At 40.5% G+C, this 21,217-nt stretch overlaps 2 protein-coding genes and 2 long non-coding RNA genes across 8 annotated transcripts in view; 3 read left to right on the forward strand and 1 right to left on the reverse strand.

Moving 5' to 3' along the window:
* Positions 1-6,215, forward strand: part of RPRD1A (regulation of nuclear pre-mRNA domain containing 1A) — a 41,673-nt gene extending 35,458 nt beyond the window's left edge. Inside the window, exon 7 of the mRNA XM_068671122.1 lies at positions 1,550-6,215. Coding sequence (XP_068527223.1) covers positions 1,550-1,699 — 150 coding nt within the window. The 3' untranslated portion in view covers positions 1,700-6,215. The remainder of the gene's footprint in view (positions 1-1,549) is intronic.
* Positions 6,216-9,424: 3,209 nt separating this feature from the next.
* Positions 9,425-14,339, reverse strand: C2H18orf21 (chromosome 2 C18orf21 homolog). Of its 2 annotated transcripts, none has more exons than XM_068671123.1 (5): positions 14,121-14,339; positions 13,860-13,882; positions 13,419-13,618; positions 10,090-10,298; positions 9,425-9,671 (listed from the first exon to the last, which is right to left on the reverse strand). In XM_068671123.1, exons 1-5 carry the CDS (start codon positions 14,315-14,317, stop codon positions 9,518-9,520), a joined length of 783 nt encoding a protein of 260 aa, XP_068527224.1. In that variant the 5' UTR covers positions 14,318-14,339; the 3' UTR covers positions 9,425-9,517. The 2 variants fall into 2 exon arrangements, with proteins under 2 accessions (XP_068527224.1, XP_068527225.1); XM_068671124.1 differs by having other exon boundaries at positions 14,012-14,225.
* LOC137850766 (uncharacterized) lies at positions 9,578-10,244 on the forward strand. The gene is made up of 2 exons (XR_011092795.1): positions 9,578-9,702; positions 9,985-10,244. It is a non-coding gene; the product is annotated as an uncharacterized lncRNA (long non-coding RNA).
* A 1,108-nt stretch (positions 14,340-15,447) lies between the features above and the next one.
* LOC137850767 (uncharacterized) overlaps positions 15,448-21,217 on the forward strand; it is a 49,544-nt gene continuing 43,774 nt past the window's right edge. The window contains exon 1 of one of the 4 annotated variants that reach the window (XR_011092799.1): positions 15,448-16,139. This is a non-coding gene — a long non-coding RNA (uncharacterized lncRNA). The remainder of the gene's footprint in view (positions 16,140-21,217) is intronic. The other 3 variants (XR_011092798.1, XR_011092797.1, XR_011092796.1) reach the window with 3 other exon arrangements.

Genomic DNA, 21,217 nt, shown 5'->3' on the forward strand with positions numbered 1-21,217 from the left:
TTCTGCTTGTCCTTGTCTGTCTGAAGTAAATAGCTTGAATCTAGCCTTGTTTACACAGGGGTAATTTGAAGTGTATGTTAAAATCAACATAATGAAAGTGAAATTGAAGTTCTCCAGCAGGATTTCTGTAGTTAGGAGCGTCAGCGGTGTGGGTAAATGGTTGCTCAGTTGCACAGCATCCAGCATTTCCAATGGAGCAAAAATACCAGAAGCAAAGCCTAGATATCCCCATTCCCAGTCTTCTGTTTTAATTGCTGAGTCACACCCCCAGCATGTAAGTTGGGCAAAAAGGATGTATATACATGTGCACAGTATTATGATAAAAGAATAAAGGCTGTACATATAAATATTGTTTCTCTTGAATTCCTGATGTCTGCCTTCCAGCAGTCAAGGACTACTTAGGTAATGACAGGACTGTATCAGCAGCCTTCAAAATATATAAGCAAACCCTTTCAGAACTGACCTTTTCAGAAGGATTTTACATGGAATTAAACTCTAAAAAAAATAGTAATAAAAAAAATCAGCTTTGAAATACCTCAAAACTGCTCAATCCCTATGTTTTTAAAACCCTTTCAGACATGCTCATCAGTCATGAAAACTGATCATCTTCAGTGATTTCTAGAATGGTTTTGAGAGGGGCAGTGAAATTATGGTGCTCTGGAGGAAGTGAATCTCCATACCCACGGGGGAGAAATGTCATGGAAATGCAATCTCTACAATTGCCAAAATTGTATAAAAATTACACTCTGTAGCTTTTAGTGAATTCTAAAGCCCTATATAATTTTTGATATACTCTAGTCTTGTAGTAATACTAAAACCTTGACCCGATTTTTTCAGTGATCTCCATTTCTAACAAGGTACAAGGGCTAAGTTTTGACTGCCTGTGAGTGTGCGTTGTGCCGTAAAGGTGTTGGCCAGGGGAAAAAGGCAATGTTGGTATATGGGAGACCAAATTTCCGAGAGCATGCGCCTTCGTGAGAAAAGGAAACACACTGTCAGTAATATTGATCGAGCTGATATTCACTAGGCAACAAGTCCCAGCTGAAATTTGTATGGAAAACGCTGGATGTGAGAAATGTGATGTTACTATGGAAATGATTTATTATCAGCAAAAGGGAAGCTTAATGGAGCCAAGCAACTGATAATCTCATTTAAGGCACATTTCTGGTTTTGGAGTAAAGTCTTGAGAAAATGTAGCTGGTAATGTGCACGTTTACCTAGCATCACACTTCGAACCTATGAAGGGGTGCCGATTTGCTGCTTCACACTTCTTCGTGGACAGAGAATGTATTTGGCCAGGATTCAGCTGATTCAAACACCACTCAAGAATTAACTGCTGGAATGAGATTTTAGTATTTTTATATTGGTTGGTTGGAGGTTTTTTGTTTATTTTGTTGTGTTTTCTGCACTAATATTGGGTTTAATACCAAATACCTGCGAATGGTCAGCTTGGTAGGACATATGCAGCTGACCATTTGTTAGGACATGTGTTAAGTGCAGTAAAAAAGGGGATGGTATTTATTTCATGATGAATCCTTCTCCCTTACAGGAATACAAACGCAAGCTCGCCAGAGTGTCCCAAGTACGGAAAGAACTCAGGTCACGCATCCAGAACCTGCCTGATCTCTCTCGACTTCCCAACGTCACGGGCAGCCACGTACACCTGCCGTTTGCAGGAGACATCTACAGTGATGATTGATTAGAAGAATGCCCTTCCATAACCTCTACTTTTCTGTGAAATGAGGGGTAGGTCAGACTGATTGGTACTCTTGTAGTATTATTTTTGTATATTGTTGGAGAGTGTCAGTAAAATACTCTAATAATTTATAAAAAAAAAAATGGTTTAAAAAGTTGATTTGTTTACTATTTTATTGGCGAGTGAACATAAGGGTACATTTATAAAAAGTGTCGTCTGCATCTAATACATTAAAGAATGGGTAATTATCTTTTGTACAGATTTTGGTTGGGTGCGCTGTAAAAAACATGCTAAGATTTTTCCTATGTACCCTATATTTAATGTAGATCAACATGTAATTGAAGCATACTTCTAACTTGAGACATTTCAGTTGCTAGTGAGGGAGTGAAACATGGAAATCAGAAGTTTATGTCTGCAAGAAAGTTAAGACTATTTAATGCGAAGTTAAAAGTAATCCTACTGTCCATTACATTTAAAATACCCAATCTCAAAGCAAGTCAGGTGGTTTATTTTGAAGTAAATGTTAGAAAACAGTTTTGTATTGGAAAACATAAATCATGTTACAGAGAGTACATCTTTGAATGACTCAAAATGTTGCAATATGTTAGTGTAATTTAAAAGTCAGTGTAAGAAACTATACAATTGACCATTTTAATTAGGCTTCAGAATTGGAACTTTTCTTGTTACAGCTGCTTAGTTTCTAAATTGAGGGACCATTCATTTGTACTCTAATCCGTTTCTGGAACATCCATCTCCATCTAAAAAGGTTAATCCCAGAAATGCAAAGCCATTTTACAGCTTTAATTAAATTGAAAGGTCATTCTCTGAATGATCCCAATTGTTAAATGTCCATTACTAAATCCGACAACCCTATACACAATCTATACATGCAGTAGCATGGTTCAGCCAGGTTGCAAACAGTATAGAAGCTTTGGGCCAAGCCACCCCCCTCCACTGAGAAACCCCAGAGGCCAGTATAGGCTTCCAGCCCCCTAGCTCCAGCAAACATTTCTAGATCTTGATGGTCTTTTCTCATGAGGAAAGGAGGAGACAGTTCAGGACTGTGTATAAGTTAAACCATGGAAATTTATTGCTGAGTGTTCTTTTTTTTTTTTTTTTAACAACCCTTTGCATGGCATGAAGGTGATATTTGTTTCAAGGTAGCCAAACCCGTGAAAATTCCTTGTTTCTATACTATGCACCAGCTTTTAATTTCACTTAAAAACCTAAAGATATAGACAGGCACCTAAAGGATTGCCAGAAAGCTGAGGCTTTTCGGTCAATTGAAATTAGGCACTCAGTTGTTGAGGAGTGATTTAAAAATGTCTACCTGTACCCTTTGGCATTTAGATAACCTTAAAAACCTAGTCAGCAAGTGTTTTGAGTTGGATGGATCATCTGAGTATTTAATGATAACACTTTGTTCATGGGTTTGCACTTGTCAGACATTGTTTTGTGTCATTTAAGTTCAGAGGTTACGGGTCTAACACTCCTTTTCACATGAAAGCAAACTTTAAAAAATAATCTATACTTGTTTTCAAAAACTGCAATCATTCAGAATAATCCTGGAGTGAAATTGTTGAAGCTAGGTAGTAATTTGTCACTTGTGTTTGACCTCTATAGGGGCAATCCCTAGAATACTTGCTGTATTCTATGTGAAGAAAACTCTGTCTCTTTAAAATAGTCACACTTACATGTAAGCACCCCAGTCCAATTAGCTTTTCTCACAGAAGACATGAATTAGACCTCGGTTAAGTAGAGGAAAATAAGTACAAGCTTTGACCTAGCATTCCATAGTAGGCAAAGTAGAATATTAACGTCATCAAAAATTCTGACTGTCAGGTAGAAATGCTGAAAATATCTTACCTGAGCTCACTGACTGTCTAAAATTTGTAACTATAATTAATTCAGAGGAGTGTTTCTTTAGTTCAGATCTAATATATAAAAATAAATAACACTTATTGCCATCTTTTCTTCTTGCATTTATGCTAAGAAAATGAACATCCAGATGCAGTTTACATATTAAATATTTCTGTTCTAATCTGTTAAAACTCAGCTCATAAATTTAGAAATACATGTGTGTACATTACTGCTGCAGCTAAAGTTCAGCTTTGCTAAAGAATAGCATCAAATTAGTTACAACAGAGCAATCCATTAAGAACTATAAAACAAATCATAAACCAGGAAGGAATAATAGTGCATTTATTGTTGAATCTCATTCAGGGATTTCTGAATTTGTTACCCAGAGGTGATTCTAAGTGCAGTGGCATGGCTTGCTTAGAGTCCATTGAAGGATCTAAGTCATGGATACTCAAAGCTGTAGGGAATGTATTAAGCTTAAATAGCTTTTTGCTACCATAATTAAGAACAATTATAAAAAATAAAGCTGAGTGCTGAATTTCCTTGATCTCTCAAGAGAATTAAAAAAGACACAACACTTACTTCACTAGGCTCGTTTTTCCTATTCATACCATTATCTTTGTCATAATGTTGCTTATCTACAGATAATGTAGAGCTGATGAAAGAATGAGGAAAAATCTCAACGTTTTCTTGGTGTATATAAGTTTTAATTTTGAGAGAGTGCTGTTTTCTGGATGTATTTTTTCTTTATTGTGATAATTGTTTACTTCAAGGAGTATTTCATAGCTGGGTTTTTGGAAATTGTCTCTCAAAATTCGTTTGGAAAAGAGGACTTGCTGAAGGGAAACGTCACTCTTACAGCAAGTGTTATATATTAGTGGCTAAACAGTACTTTGTTTTTTTTTCTATGGGAAAGGCATCATATATCAACTAGTTAGAAGATTTATATTGTAGCTGTAGTAGTATAGCAAGAGATAACATGGTACGATACAAATGCAGCCCTGTAGTGTCAAAAGATACCTCCAAATTCTCAGGTTCCAAAGCTTATTGCATATACGTCTGACATCTCAGGAAGAAAAGAGTCTGGGTGGGGAAAGAGTGAGTGCCTGGGAGCTAAAAGGGGGAGAAAATGTCTGAGTGGAAATGAGAAGCAAAACAAATGTCAACGCTTGTCAAAACAGAAATCACAGTGCGAAACTGTGAGCAGCACAGTGATTACCTGTAGCTGGGGTGATACAACAGGACTGCTTTGGGGTGTTGCAACACTGGGGAAATGTGTGCGTGTACCCTGCCCATCTCTTCTAACATGGTCTGACTGTACCCAAACCGGAATGCCCACCTTACAAAATGCATAAATAGCATCTGAACATTTTGCAGCAAATAATAATAAGTATAATAATCAGATTATTCGCTTCACTATATTGCACTTTTATTGAGCATTCTTTGGGGAAAAAAAAAAAAAAAAAAGCAAAGACAATCCTGCAGCTCTTTGCCATATGAGAATGCTTACCTTGGAGGTCACTGGGACTGCTTGTATACTCTGGGGGCTGCAGGATCAAGCTGTATTTTTGCAAACTGTTTTGAAAACTACCCAGAACATTACCCCACTTCTCCAGTTTCAAAAATAAACGTGGAGCCCTTAGTTACAAAAATAGTTGTTCTTAGAAATTCTGTTTCATTGCTCTTTTTGAAAATTAAAGCATACACTGCAGTAACGTTAGTTTGTCTGTCTCACTCAGGTAATGTTTGTAGTAATACATTGAAGCACCTCAGCTAATCCCTAGGAACACAACCCAGACTACATGCTTAATATGTATTTTATCTGAGTAGTCTTCTGAATGTCAAACTGAGAGCTTTCATTATAATAAAATTACATTCCTCTTTTCCTGAAGTTTAAAAAGACATTGTTTTAGTATTTTCGACAGGCTAATATTCCTCTCCCGAGCCAGTGGCAGCTCAGTCTGGTAATTTAGTGATTACCCAAAATACATACTTGGGATGTGGTAGTCCCCTGCACAGATGAACATGGAGATCACACGTAGGCTTGATTGGCCCTCTACACAAGAGCTGGGTTTTGAAACGTGAACAAACTGATTCCTGGCTTTTCTGCTGTGGAAAGGTTAGTGAAATAAGAAACCAGTACATCTAAAGTGTGACTGTTACATTGATAAATATTTAGGGCCAGTTCTGCTTATTGCTCATGCATATAATCACACTGAGTATTCCTGCAAGTAAAGAAAGCAGATTCAAATGTACTGTCTGGAGTGGATTTTTATTTTTTTTTTCATTTTAATGAATGACCAATTTTGTCTCAGCTCCTATTTCAGTGTGTCATTTATCTTGATTAAGTAGTAAATCTCTTCCATCGTGTTATTTAGAAACCTAATTCTGATTTCATCTTTACAACATTTAAAGTATCCTACTAAGCATGATGTTTTTGTGGGAATTTGCAAAAGTTCAATAGCACTCTTGTTACTTGTTTGCAACAGAAATAGACTCATTTGTTAAAAGCTAACAAGAAAAGTTTGAAATGTAAAGATGTTTCATTATTGTGCTCTTCTGACGGATTGTGTAATCCTTGTGTAATTTATGTCCTTAAAATAACACCTGTATGTATGCTCTTTCATATTTAATAGAATAAAACATTGTTGTAAAAACATCCGTGAAATCACTGTTTATTGCTTGCATATTCGATCTCATTTTGTGCATTGGTCTTAATGTAAGCTGCTCCCTATACCTAAGAGGAAACCAAAATCACAGAGCGATGCTGAGGAAATGATCAATACTAATTTTGAAGTTTGTTACTCTCTGTATTTGTATTTTGTACAATAAACTGAAATTTTTCAATGAGGAAGCAGTGCATTAAGAAGTCTGGGGTCATATCTCTAAAGCTGCAATTTTTTAAAAAAGAAATATTGCTGATATACCATCAGGTTTGGCCAAGCTTTTTGTCACTTTGGGAGGGAGGAAGGGTTGGGTTTGAGGTACCGTTTGTACTGTTCCAGTCCAAGGTTCCCAATATACAAAAATGTGAAAATGTCTCAAAATGGTTTCAAAATAAATAAGCTTTCACTGAGGTGGTTATATTAATCTAATTTTTTGTAACATTTTCAGCATGGTGCTATCATCCTATTAGTATCAAAGATAATGCAGTATAATTGCTTGAGTAGAATTATATGAGCTGGGAAATACTAACTCTCAATCCATAATTAAATACTTGTACCCAGAGGTGCGTGCCTAATAGTGAAACTTCTTGGGTTTGCTTTACAAAGTCTTGGTAAAATTCTGGCCTCACTGGTATCAGTGCCTTTTCCTCTTGACAGAGAGATGTTCTAGCTCTTCACACGTAAACGAGTAACGCTGCACGGCAGGTGTTTGGCAGGGGGGCTCAGTGACAGTCTCTTGCAGCCAGCAAAGCCTTGTACAGGGACGTAATATACTCCAAAGCATGCATCAGATTATGTGTATGTGTCTATGTATGTATATATACACAACTGATGTGTTTGTGTACACATACACACGCATATGCATGTAGTCCGGACACAGAAATATATATATATATTATATACACACATTCTTAGAGGCTTAAGAATAACATAAAAGCACTTCAGATGATAAAAACTATCAAAGCTAACTTCTGCCTGGCATTTGGAAGTGTATTTGTAAACCAAGGAACGGCACATACTTACTTTTCCCCATGGTAATGTAAATTGAATATCTCGCAACAGTGATTCTTTCTAAGAATGCATCTGAACTTTTCTGACAACTCCTGCTGTCAGTCTACACAGAAGATGTGGTCTGGAGCATTAACAAATACCATATTGCAACAGAGTTACATCTGGCATGCAAAATACCTGAAGCTCAGTGCCTGCCATCCACAAGACCCTTTTTGGGGCATGTGAACTTCAGATTAACTCATGGGTTTATGGACATATCACCCATTAGTGGCTGGACCACATCAGTTGTGCCCCCAGAGCATGTCTTACCTGCTTTTACCCATAATCTGTTATTTTATCCCAAAGAAATGTCATTGACATACTCTGAGACCATTCAGTGTTGCATAAAAAGCACAGTGAAAAGGGGCAGTTAGGGAGATGAGCTTCAAAACCATACTCCTGATTTGACCTAAAACATTGACATTGGTGCACCTTGCACTAGCCTATAGATACCCATGGTGTTTTTGCATGAGCCTCACAGGAAGCAGAACAGGAGATTACCTAATGCGCACGCTTTAAATATAAAAAATTATTCTAAAATGTGTTTTACAAATACATTTTTGTAATACAAGTTCTCCATCACCAAGATGGCAGTATTTTTAGGCAGGACTAGATCATAAACATTGTAACAGATGGCTTAATACAAAGTTCTACACCACAATGGTTTAACTAACTCCAAGGTTCACATTTCGATCCAAGAATGACAGTTAATTAGATCGTACCTGCATGTAAGAAACCAACTGGTGAACCTTTGAAACCTATCGTGTAAGTGTATAGGAAATATAAAAAGGTTACATGCTGGCCTTTAACACATTTGCCAGACATTGCAACAAACTATTCTCTCCTGCCTCCAATTGTTTTTAAGTCTGTCAGCTTGCTGGTCCTGTTTCCTAAATGGTGCTCACTGAAGCTGAACATGCTTATTAAAACAAACTGAATGTGCTATTTATCAAGAGGGGAAAAAAAAATGTTTAAAAAGGGAAAACAGATCTTTAAGACCAAGAATTTAAATGTTTTTTACTGGTAGATTCTCTTTTCAGAGGGGAAACCATACGCATGCTTTGCAGAACTTTCACTGCAGACTGCACGCAGAACATAAACCCAGCCCTGAACAGCAACTTTCTGCTGTCCTATCTCCCCTCTGTGCAAACTGAACACGCAAAATCTGACACTAGAGACCGCTTTAACTTTCACAATCTAACTCGCACCAAAGTGTTTTGTCTGCAACAAGTTGACTACTGTGCAGTGCAAGCACAGCTTTCCAGACCAAAGTTCAGGAAGGAGGGAATTCTGGAGGCTGGTGCCTGACAAAGCTGAAAGACAGCTCAGACAGTGTCTCTTTAGCTATTTCTGAAAGAGACAAAAGTGACCCATTTCGATAGCACCAGAGCAATTAGAAAGGAAATAGCCTGCGTTCTTTATGGCCCTGAAACTCTCATGGCAGTAACAAACCGGGGCACTGACAGTGATCTAGTGCGGATCTGTGAGTAGGTATTGAGAGCACCCACAGCACACTGCAGCCTTAAAACGCTCTGTGTTATCCTGGGATCAGTCCAAACCACAGGGAACATTCATTAGAAAATGAAGATACTTAATCTGGTGATAAACTGTTTTATCTTTCTTTGTATGCGAGTGCTGTCTACAAGGTTAAGTTATTCCGGAGCCTTCGTAAAGGCTGTGTAATACACTTAGATTACCACACATATCAAAAGACAGTGACACTCCTGGACAGTACATTAGACCCTTGAAAATATTGTACCTGCAAACAGTGCTGGTGAAAGCATCTTTGTTTTAAACTGGGGAAACCGGGCTGAGATCTTTGAGATCTTCTAAATTCTGTCATTATGCATTGTCTTAGAAATAGTGGGATTAAGTGGAGGAAACCACACTCAGCTCTATTCCCACCCCCAGTCCTGGTCTGCCAACTTATCTGTTGGTCCTACTGGACCACCTGATGTATCCAGTATTACCAGCTTCCACAAAGGACAGATCCTAACTTAATTCTTGGGCCACCAGTGACTGCAAAACACATTCCAGATTCCCAAGCACATTAGTCTATTTCCTCATTTCCCTCCTGTGTACAATCAGTCTTCATAGGGAGCTAGATTCTTAAATACGTGGTCTACTCTTACACGAGGTACACGCTGTTAGCTTGAGTTTTAACAAAATCACCAGTTGTGTTTATTTACCAAAATCAGAACAGTGCTTACTGCTCTAATCATTATTACTTTGAAACAGTGAATAATTAAAGTAAAGTCAAGAAGGTTTTCAAATCTGCCTTCTGGCTTTTCTCTTTTTCTTCTAGGTTGAGCATCCGTTTTAGCTTAGAAAAGTGAAACTTGGAGTTTCGGGGGGTCTTGGAACCGGAACTCGTTGTCACCTGTCCGGATGCATGCGTTCTGAAAAACAAAAGACTCAAATATCTTAAAGGTGAGAAATCATAATTAATATCAACTGACTATAAAAGTGGACACACGTAGTTTAAGCAAAAATTTCAAATGTACACAGTGTGTTTTCATATACAGGTGAGCAGTTGGAAGTAGAATTTTTTAATGCAAATTTTAAGCTATATATTTCACATTAATGGCAAAAACATTATTGTGCATTCTTGGCACATGGTCACATTTCACTGACATCTTTTAAAGGTTAGGAAGTCAAAATGGATCTCCTTAACCAGTCCACTAAGGAAAAACATTTTGTTATCAATTACAGGTTTACTAAATGACTGATCTGCAATCAGCATGCCTCCCCTTCCCAACAAGATCCATTATGCTCTACTCAGACCAGTGCCTCTTTAAATAGGAGAGAAACAGATACCTGGGAAGAGATGAGGGAGTGTTCCCTTTGGATCCCAGCCTACTGCAGCTTACAGGTGTCATTTTTTTTGCAGACTGAGTTTTCACATCTGGTGTCCTGAGGCTAGATTTAACAGTTGGAGTGCCAGAATTTTGTGTGTTGGTAGCCAGAAAATACCTGCTTTTACCAAAATGTCTTGTTGTTTTGTTGCATGAGGTGCAAGTAATCAGCTACGGAGAGAATAAAGAAATTATTAACCACTCTATCAGTCCTTCCCCTTTGATTTTTTAAAGCTATTGTAAGAATTATCTAAACCATTCTATCCTAAGAATTATCCAAACTCTTTATTAATATCAGTTAAATATTTACCTAAGAGAAACACAGAGGTTTCAAAAAGCAGTATTTACTTTACACCTAGAGCAAGCATTTCAAGCTTCTTAAGCCAAACACGTCCCATGGATTTATCTAGAAATGACTCCAGTCCTAGCAACTGATTTCAGGAGACCCTCAACCCTGCCTTAATATAGTTCACTGAAATACAGAAAACAACCCTGTCAAAACCAGAAGGTGAAACAGCACCTGAACTGGATGTATGGTATGTGTCAATATTTAGTAGTGGTATTCATATTTTGCTAAAAAATGTGACACACAAAGTGATCAAAACTCATAAAGCGTACACAAACCCCAGTGAAGTTATACTACAAATTTTCAGAGTCTTGAGATAAATATAAAAATTGCCAAACTCTCAAGAAACACCCATCCCTAACTAGTAACAGCAAGTCTTGGCGAACAAAGAAGGGTCTTGTTAATGGCACTAAAATATTTACTACAATACAGAGGAAGTTCTATTTTCTACCTGTCTATTTACTTCTGGTCTGCAGGGAACCTCCAGCAGCACAGTACGTTACAGAGGTGCAGCACAACAGGTAACATGGGAGAGGCACAGAGACTGTCAGATACTCCTAATATCCCTTACTACCATGGCAACTACTCTTATTAAGACACACGGGAATAATACAGTCAGACAAGTTTTGAGGCACACAATTACACCGACTGAAAAACACAGTTACGTGATGTTTCTGGTTAAAAACATACTCAAAAGGATGTCACAAAGAAGTCCGAGGGGTTTTGAAAACATCTATAGCACATCATTCATTTCAAAGTGCATAAATTTACCTAAATTCAGAGTGCTTAGAAAGAATTCAATTTAAAAATGCTTAAATGAAGTGTTTTCAGGTGTTTTGACTATGTCTAGACATTATTTTGTCAGACTAACAAACTAAAAGAGAGAGAGATCATTAACTGACACAGCCTAGGTATTGATGTATTTTTAGCTCTTCTGAAAATCAGATGGGGAAAAAACACAGCACCACATGACTGTTTAGCACTCCACGGAATATAAACGGAGGCCAACGCTTTACAGTGCAGGAATCAGTGGAGTAAACATAGCAGTGCACTGCTGGTTTTCACTCCCTGGACAGCATACACACTTAACTCCAGAAAGGCATCACAGGCACAACCTGTCATATTGCTGTTGCTTAGTTTAATTCTCAACCACACTTGAATTCTCATTTTCACAAAGCTCAGTTATTAGCTTACAGGGATCTACATTGCTAATTTTGAAAGCTGACAGTTCCTGACAGTATTTTAAATACTTAATACCAGAAATATTTAAATCGTAATCCACAGCACAAATGCAAACAGAACTGAGCAGAACACAAGTGCAGCAAACTGTAACTACATCCCAAGATTAGAGTATTATCCAGAGTTTAAACTGGCCCTGTTTAAAACTGAATCTTAAACGACTCATATAAATGCACAACACATCCTAAGAATCTCTCTAGCTACAAAACTAAGAGCCCATCATAATTCTCCAGGACACTGTTCACCAATCGTCAAAAGAGACAGTTCTCAATGCATGCTAAATGTTTGTGATCCTACAGCAGAAAAATAAAGCAAAGCATCCATCTTCCCAGATAGCCTTTACCTTGCTCTTTTTTGCTGGTCATTTATGATCCAGAATTTGGAAAGAGTAATAACATGGATGCCTACCGGGAATGTCTTTTTTTTTTTTGCCTTGAGGTTTGATAACATCTATGGCATTTCCTCAGTTTGTGTCATTGACTCCTTAATAATTTTTGGTTGAGCAAATTTTACTCCCCAAACGTGCAGGCTCTGATCTGAGAAAATGACAAGAGTACTGGGAACTGCTGGGCACTTTAAAGACATCCATTTACAGAACCTGTTTTCATAGTAGTGCATGCCTTTGCAACACTAGATTAAACACATGCTATTGTTCTTCACAGCATTAAATCTTATATTCTTCAGTAACTCTAGGACAAAAGAACTAAAGCCTATAGAGCAACGTTAGCTTGATTAAATTTCAGAAGTGGTTTAGTTTTGAAAGACCTCCTATAAACACTAATACTCAGTCAAACATAAAAAATTCAGCATGTTCAGAAGGTAACAATAATCTATTGTAAAGTCATGATGGTCTGCTGAGGTAAACGAAGACAAACTTGTGCATTGAGCAAAAACTTTTTTAGAAGGCTAGTAAAACTTAAAAAAAAAAAAAAAAAGACAATCCATCAGTCACTCAAGCCCTTCTTCAAAGCTGAAACAAAGGCAGTAAACATGAAGCTATGCACACTGGCAAAAACTGCCTGACTTCAGTCAATGGAATGTTTTTCTTCTTAGGTATATTTTGGGGGATTCTTAGCAATGGATTCCTACAAATTGTAATGGATTCTTAGGATCTACACTGTATTAAAGCTTTACGTCTAATAGAGTTGCCTGGTCCCAGTTTTGCCACATTCACATGAACAGGGAAAGAAAAAAAAATAAAAAGCAGGCAAAAATCTGCCACTCCTGCCAGTTTGACAAAGTTATGCAAATGATACAGTAGTTGACAGTGGAAATGCTGGAGCTTCCTGGCAGGAAGAAATGACTTAATTTTCAGCAAGATCTCAGACATCTGCACAGTTTACCCAGATTGGTGCTAAACAGATCACAGTAAGAGCCGAGTTGTTTCCTCTGACGTGAGGGTTTTTTATTGGCGGGGGTGGAGAGGGGGAGGAAGGTGGGAGAGAGGCAAAAATATAAGATATCTGTTCTTGAAATTGCACTCTTCATCTCTTTATTGCAGAAGTTTCTAAAACTTTTGATTGTAAATGTAAGTAAAAGCTGTACCAAAAGGAAAAAAGAACTATATGCTCATGAAAAAAAGAAATATGCAGGAGTGAGCTCCACTTCTAAAAGAAAGATTTCATTATTTATTTTTTTCTTTTTATGGCACTGAAAGGCTTCAGGGAAACATCTAATATTTGGCAGTCCAAAGTGAACACCCTTACCAGAACACTTTTGGAGTCCCTGTACTTTTTCAAAAGCTTTGTCTGCCTCATGTTGAGCTTGTAACTCTTTGCCTCTCGCTTAAGGATCTTCTCTATCTGCGGTGTCACCTTCATCTTCGGCCTGAGACGCACCCGGCGGCTATCGGGCAGCAGGAACTGGAAGCAGTGAGGACATATCCTCTCCTTCCCGAATTCATCATCTACAGGTTAACAGAGAGTAAAACTTCACTAATCATGGCCTATGGGCAAAAGAGTAAAACTTCAGTAATCATGACCTATAGGCAAAAGAGTAAAACAAGTGAAATAATCACGATCTATAGGCAAAAGAGCAAGACTTAGGTAATCACGATCCGTAGATAAGCGTTATAAAGCACGGCTCTATAAAGCATTAGCAATGTTTTGCCTCGCGTGGTTCAGGTGCTGCCACAACCCCTCACTCGCCTCGGCGCCTGCCCAGCGTCCACCTGCAGGGGGAGAGAAAACAGAGGGGCACTAAGTCACCGTGGGGAGAAGCCCCTAGCCCGATTCCGCCCCTTTTTTTTCCCCTGTCCCCTCATCCCCTCTCCCCTCGTCCCCCCCGTGTCGCCGCTCACAGCAGGAACCGCGCCTGTCCCGGGCAGGCGGCTGCCATCTCCCTGGCCGCCGCCTCCAAGAAGCGCCCGTGCACCCCCATGGCCGCCCTGCCGGAAGGGCTGCGCCTGCCTCTGTGTCTGTCTCTGTGTGCAGGGGGTGGCTCCCCGCGCCCAGCGCCATGGTTCCGGGCTCTGACGGGACCCGCTGCCTCTCTCCCGGCGATCAGCCCCGGGAGGACGGCGGCGGGGCGGCCCCGGGATGCCGCCGAGGTGCCGGTCCCGCTGGGCGGCAGCCGCCCGGGGAGCCGTTGGGGCAGCGGCCGCCATTGGGGCCGCTGAGGGGAGGCGGCGGGGGCAGCCGCCCGCCCCTTGGCGCCTCAGAGTTTCCCTGAGGGAAAGGGAACTTTACCTGAAGAGAAATATACATATATATATATATACACACACACACATATATATATATATATATTTCTGCCACCTGGAAGATTTCAACCAGCAGCCCCACTTAATGTTCAGAAGCGCCCCTGCGACGCGTCCGTCCAGATTGTAGCAACGGCATTACTTGGCCTCGTCATTCCACAAATGTGCTCCTATCAAAAATAATAAAAAAATAAATACAAACAGCTCGGCTTTTCATCGTTTGATGTGTGTTTTATTAATTCCCCCGGCCCCATTCATTTGGTAGGCGTTCATCTGCTTTGATCTGTTGGTAATGGTGTTCATTTAGGAGAGGTATTCATCTGAGCAGGCTTCAATATTCTATTAAGGAATGTGAATAAATATAATTATTTCTTATTTTCTAACACAGAGGAGCCGAGGGCTTTAGAAGTGGACAAGAATTGCATTGCTGGGCTTTCTTTAACAGGAGACCTTGATGGTACAGTCAGTAACTCTGAAGGCGTTAATAAAATGTTCGTAATGGCTACAATTAGAGCTTCTGCTGGCTTTATTTTGGTATTAGAATACATTTTTCAATGGGCTCTTTTTTCCCCCCCTCAGTCTCTTTCAGTCTCACTGAAGCACACATAAATTTTATTCTTCAGCTCCTGCAGCTAGGCTCGGCCGTTCCCCTTTTTCCACTAGTTCACTTTTTCCACTGGTTTCTCTTTGTATGATAGATCCTATCGTAAAAGCAGTGCAAACAGCACCTCCCAGTGCCTTTCAGGTATAGCGTTTTGTGTCCCACTACATGCCTCACGAGACACAAACTGCTCCGCATGCTAGGTGTGGTGCTACACAAATAAAACTCTGGAAGCAGAGGGGAAAATGACCACCAAGCCTTGGCCTGCAATTTCGGGCTCTCTCGGGGTCTTGTTCTGCAGAGATCCCACCAAAAGCCTGGATTTCTGCACATCCAGTGCTGCCAGGACTAGACCCTTAAAATCAGCTGATGCTCAGCTCCCTGCTGCCGTATTTGTGGCATCACGGGGGATAAATCCACCTGCATTTCAAAGCAGAATACATTTGTCTCTGCTTTTTCCTGGTTTCTGCTCACACAAAGCACATTAGCAGACCCAAGTTACTAACTGCTTCCTGCTTCTGCTCGTATTCGGTGTTTTGTAGTTACCACGGCTGACCAACAAGCTGTAAATCTTGCCTGGTGTTTTGTAACGGAGGGAAAACCAGGATGATTTGTGTCGACTTTTGGGCATCGTGCATCATTATTGATTCGAGGGAGGGCGGTGGGAAGAGCGTAGCGCGGAGCTGCTGCTTGCAGACCGTCCCAGAAGGTGGTGGTAGCTAGCAGTCAGCAGAGGGCAATAGAGAAATACGGTTTGTGATACCTACAGGGTTTGAAGCACTGATTATGTGTTTACAAAAAAAAAAAAAAAAAAAAAAAAAAAAAAAAAAAAAAGGAAAGAAAAAGAAGAAAAGAAGAGCCAGGAGGATAGGTTGTTCAGTTTACTACTGAAGACCTGACTGTGACAGACCGCCGGGAAAACAACATTTTCAGAGAGAGGAAAGGAGACCTTCTGTAGCATCTCTCCGAGTCTCTCGTTTTTTCTTCAGAGTTACATAGGATAACTTGGCCAGAACTTACTGATGACTGCACGCTCGGCGCACTCCGGGATGGACGGGGAGATGCAGGGGAGCACTCTTTGCAAGGAGCAGAAGAGGAGGCATTTCAAAGATCCTGCAGGTGACCGAGGTGAGCAAACTCAGCTTCTCTTCCGAGTGAGATCATAGCTGTTCAGTCAGCTGTATCAAAGTCAGGAGGAAACGGAGTGATTGAAATTATGAGGGAATTTTGCTTTTTTTTCAGGCATGCTGGTGCACGACTAATTTTATCTTGGGAAAAAAACAGCTAGTGATGCTACAGGGATAAGCACTTCTAAGTATACGTTATTTTGGAGACGAGCTGAAACTGGTGATTGTTTTATGTGCAATATTTTATATTAGCACTGTTTGAAACATGCTCATCATTTCGTGGTGTTTGGGACTCTAGTTTACAGGGAAATGTGTAAAGAATATGAGGCTACTGTTGTTCCTTTCAGAGGGGATTTTTTCTAAGCTTTTGGAAAAATGTGACTTGGAGATTTGGAGAAATTTACTAAGAGATTTCAGATGCATGGTGAGAACCCCCTCAGGTTTTCCAAAGGCATTATTATCAGAAAGATACTGAGAACTGATAACAATGACTCTAACAACAGCAGAAAGAGTTAAGCTACAGAAATAAACGGGCTGACAGGGTTTGAAAAGCAGGGAAAAAAAAAAGAGAGATAGAGAGAGACTAAGTTAGGAAATAAGCATACGAAACACTTTTCTATTGCCAAGATCTCAGCTGGTGTCACCATAACACTTGGAAAATATCCTCAGGATGCTAGGAGCCATTAAAGCAGTAGAGATTATCAGAGGATAAACTTCCACTTCAGCTGCCACTGATACCAGAAGTGACCAATAAGAAACATTTGGGAAATGAAAGATGAAGAACTGAACATTGACATTCTGGGGATATCACAGAGCAAGTGCAAGGGTATCTAGAGGTCAGTCAGACAGTACCCATCTGAAACAAGCCAGGCTGATAAATAAGAGGGATAAATCATATTCTAAAAATTACTATCAGCTTCAAAAAGCTAATCAAAGGAAATGCTATCTACTGTTCTTCATGAGCCAGGATTTATTTTGTAAGTGGTGTGATAGGTAACGAAATGGCACAGTGATTTGTCAGTGCTTTGTGTGCCAAAACGTGTAGAAGATTACTGTGATGATTGTTTGTTTATTCATTGTTTAGGACACAGCTTCCTTGCAGCATGTGCCTGAGGGAGGTGAAAGATAACATATATAGAGCTTGTCACTATTTTCCATGGGTTGGCAACATCCATCTGACAGGGAAAGGACTCGATGAATGTCAGAATCCCCCTGATCTTGAAACCTACAAGTTCCAGTTCCAGTCTCCAATTTTTTCTTTCTTCATTCTTTTTTTAATCCAGTGCTCTAGGTTTTCTTGTGTACCTGCATATCCCCCAACAAGGTAACAGAAATCTTAACAGATGGTCTTAAACAAAAACCCCAGAGAGCACGGTAACTGCAGTTTGAGGAAATCCTCACTTACGTACTAACACCTCTTTAAAGCTGTCTCTGGTGGGAGTGATTAGTTCTTGATCTAAAATGTGAAGCTCTGGGACCATAAACATTCTCTTATAGCTGGTACCTACTTTCAGTGAAATTAATGTGACTGCTTGCTGTTGTTTGCTGAGGAGTTTTCCCTTGGCTGCTATCACAACACATCTGATCAAAGGGGCTCTTGTAGTGGGGAACCACGCGGGTCAGTGGCTGAGAAATGGGACTGACTGCTTTTTGTGTGACTTTGGTACTTTTGGCTTCTTTATGGTCAGCCTGTGGAGTGGCAGAACTGGCACCTTGCTATATATCCCTTGTATATAAGTTATGGGAAAGTCCGTGGATGCCAAAGGTCTGGATGTAGTGTCCTTCAGGATGCTGACAAAGATGCTCCTGTGCCTGTTCTGGACATAAGTCCTTGCTACCTTGAGTCATAAGAAATTATTTCTTCATCTTCACTCACAAAACAGTTGTCTAAAAATGTTGAAATCTCAAGCCCAAGTTCCCCTTGCAAAAAAAGGTGCTGCTAGTTAATGTGCTAATTGTCATGTAAACCTGTTTGGTTAATGGGATGTGAAATGGTCCCTACTGTCAGGAACATCACCGTGCACAGGAGTTTGTCCCAGGCACTCGGGGTCATCTATTGCTGTGCTGCATGCAGCACAACCCGGAGCTGCTATTTCAGCCTTTTGCCAAAATAGGAACATTTTACTTTCTGATGAGTCATCTGGGTTTCACTCAGATCTCATAAGATTCCCCCACCCTGTTCTTTGCTGTACAGTCCAGCCCCTGCCCCAGAGGCCTTGCTTTCCCAGCTGAGAGCTGGCTGTACCCTCTTCAGCAGCCCTGGGCTCCCATCCTTCATTAACTCGGAGGGGGCTGCCCGTGAACGATGTGGAGCATTTTCTCTGTCACTGGAGCAGAACATGCAGCATTCCTGGCCTTTTCTGGCCCCGAGTGTGGCAGAGCAGTGCTGGCAACTGAGCTGGAGTTCGCCACACACTGGGCTAAGTGCTACCTGCATCAAGGCAGATAGGGAACTAGGTCAACCAAAGGGGGCAGCTGTACACTTGTTCCATATCGGTCATATTTACTTATGAACAGCACAGAAGAGCTGTATGTTTCAGGAAAAAAGTGCCTTTCTTTCTTTTTTTTTTTTTTCTTTTTTTCTCTTTCTAATGCAGAAGGGAAACTAGGGGAGTCTTCATTTTTTAATTTCTTTTTGCTTTGAACTCTTTTCTTGTCCTTCTAATTCCGAGCGACCTGCCCTGAGGTGGCACAGGTTTGAGCAGGAGGCTGGCTGGATCTGAAGACCAGAGGTTTCCATCCTCAACCTGTCATTTTCAACACTCGTGCTGTTCTTTTTGATTCTTCCTGACTACATATTATCTGGGAGAAAAAAAAAATAGTAAAAAAAAATTAAATCGTTTCCCTAAGTATGGAGCAAAGAGAACAAACCCAGGTGCTTCCCATTGCTAACTGTGCCATGGGATAGTTATTTGCAGTTGCCGGCCTGGGTGTTTGTGGGTTTTGTCAGAAAGCTCTCCTGTTTAGGCTGCTTAACAGAATTGCTATTATGCAGAAATGTAGTCAGCTGAGGGATAAACAGTTTGAAGGCTGTACTCCCTGCTGCAATAGAAAAGTGGCTTCTCACACCTATTTATAGTATCCAAAGTTGGTTGTGTATCTGAGAAGCTGCCTCCAGTGCTGATTCTTCCGGTTTTATTCTCGGTGAGTCAGATGGCAGGAAGGGATGGAATATTTACTGCTAAATATGTGAAATAATCTGAACTTGAAAGATTTCTATCAGTTTGTCGGTAATTCGTTTTGGCTGAATTCATTCAAAATTAAACTGTTTGCCCAGCTGATATCTTTGATTCATGTCCTAGCTGAGACAGATCTTCAGAACCATTTACAAAATCTAGACAAACATATCTTCCTCCAGCTCCGATCATAAAGCCGGTAAATACGCAGCAAATCTGACTCTTTAGAGGTGACAATGATGGGTATAATTTAGACACAAGGGAGGTAACAGAGAGAATCAGGCTGCTGCTCGGAGCGAACTTAAACCCAGAGTTTCACAGCTGAACGTGGGTGGGTGGTGCAGCGCTCCTCATTTCCTTCAAAACTGTTGCTGAGGCACAGTGGTAGCACAGCATATTTTATCCGCATCGGGAAAAGAGCTCACAAGTCTTCACTGCTATTAATGTGGCATTGCCACCAAAACTTGTTCCTGTTTTGAAGGAAAAACTGGAATGGGGAGGGTGCTCAGGGGCACGGTTTCTGGGTGGACTTGGCAGTGCTAGGGTGACGGCTGGACTTGATTTTAGAGGTCTTTTCCAACCTGGATGATCCTATGAGTCATGAGCCTGAAGCAGCTGTAGTAAGGAGGAAAAGCTCCACATGAGAGTAATTTAATCAGACTGCAGAATTACTGTCCTGACTGGTCACAGAAAACAGAAAACATCTTCGGTGAGGTCTGTACTGTAGCTGCAAAGTCCTCCAGTGCCGAAGGGAGCTGGCCTTTCCGAAGGTGGCCTGTGTGCAAGGCTGTGCTCCTCGGAGAGTTTACACAGAAAGCAGAACAGCAAGGGGTAGATGATTCAATGGCATCATTTTGCCTAATGCCCCAGAGGTCCCTGCCTCAGCATCCCGAGTCAGACAAAGCTCAAAGCAGTTGCACGCACATCTGGTAAACAAAAGCCAACATCAAAATTGTCATTCACTCGCTGCTTATTTGAAGCATGAGGAGGGGCTGATGCAACCTCCAGATTTTATTTTATTTTTTTTTTCAGAAGGCTCATAGCCACATGTTTTTATATGATCTTTTCATTATTATTAGACAGTGTTAACAGCAGTGCTCACATATGGCCTGCATCACTCTCCCAAAAGGTCATTTTGGCCCTCAGCGAGGGAAAGATTTGTTTTCCCTCTTTGGAAAAGCCATTTTAAAGTGGCCATGCTGATGGCATGGTAGGCATAACAAATTTTGTTGATTCATTATGGGCTTAGTGCAAAAGAAAACATTTTTTCCCTTAGTGTGTCCTTAGGAAACGTTTTCCCGATGTAAATATTTGTTATATTAGTCCCACCCTTCCTCCTGAGCTGCTCTGAGATCTCTGCATCCCTTAGCACTGTTTGGAGAACAGAGCTGCTTATCACGGGAACGTGGGGGAAAGATAGGACGGTGAAAAGCCCGAAGGGGTAAAGGTCCGGGCAGAGATATAGCGGCAGGTCCATAAAGAGCTTGTCACAGTGCCTGGTGGCTCTCTGCTTGCTTCATTTGCTCTGCTGGTTAATCATTCATTTATTGGAGTGCCCAGGTACCACAGTGATGGACACACTACCAGTGCCACAGGCAGCATACCCCGTGCAGCATATCCATTAAAGAACTATTTTTGAAAGGAAACATGAAAATAAACACAACTTTTGAAAATGCTCAGCATAGCTAACACTGCAGTTTACTTTCCTCTCAATACTCATTAGCATGTCAGGATATAGGCTTCTTGCTCCTGCTTTATGTTTTTCTTTCTACTGTCGATATCTGCAGCTCTCCCATGAAAATGTGAGCACTCTGAACGGCTGCAAATTCCTTCCATATGTCAAGTGTTGCACAGTTGCGTAGCATCGCCCTTTCTGTGTAGCTATTGTGGTGTTTGTTCCGTT

This window comes from Anas acuta, chromosome 2 (genome assembly GCF_963932015.1).
Source record: "Anas acuta chromosome 2, bAnaAcu1.1, whole genome shotgun sequence".
Lineage (NCBI taxonomy): Eukaryota > Metazoa > Chordata > Aves > Anseriformes > Anatidae > Anas > Anas acuta.

Bases quoted from the DNA above. Each gene is read 5' to 3' on its own strand.
- C2H18orf21 (XM_068671123.1), bottom strand. From the start codon at position 14,317: ATGGCGGCCGCTGCCCCAACGGCTCCCCGGGCGGCTGCCGCCCAGCGG. The intron at 13,883-14,120 runs GCAGGCGCAGCC...CTCCCCCTGCAG, and splicing joins ACACAGAGACAGACACAGAG to GTGGACGCTGGGCAGGCGCC. The intron at 10,299-13,418 runs GTAAGGGTGTTC...TTCTCTCCGTAG, and splicing joins GGGACTCCAAAAGTGTTCTG to CTGATTACTTGCACCTCATG.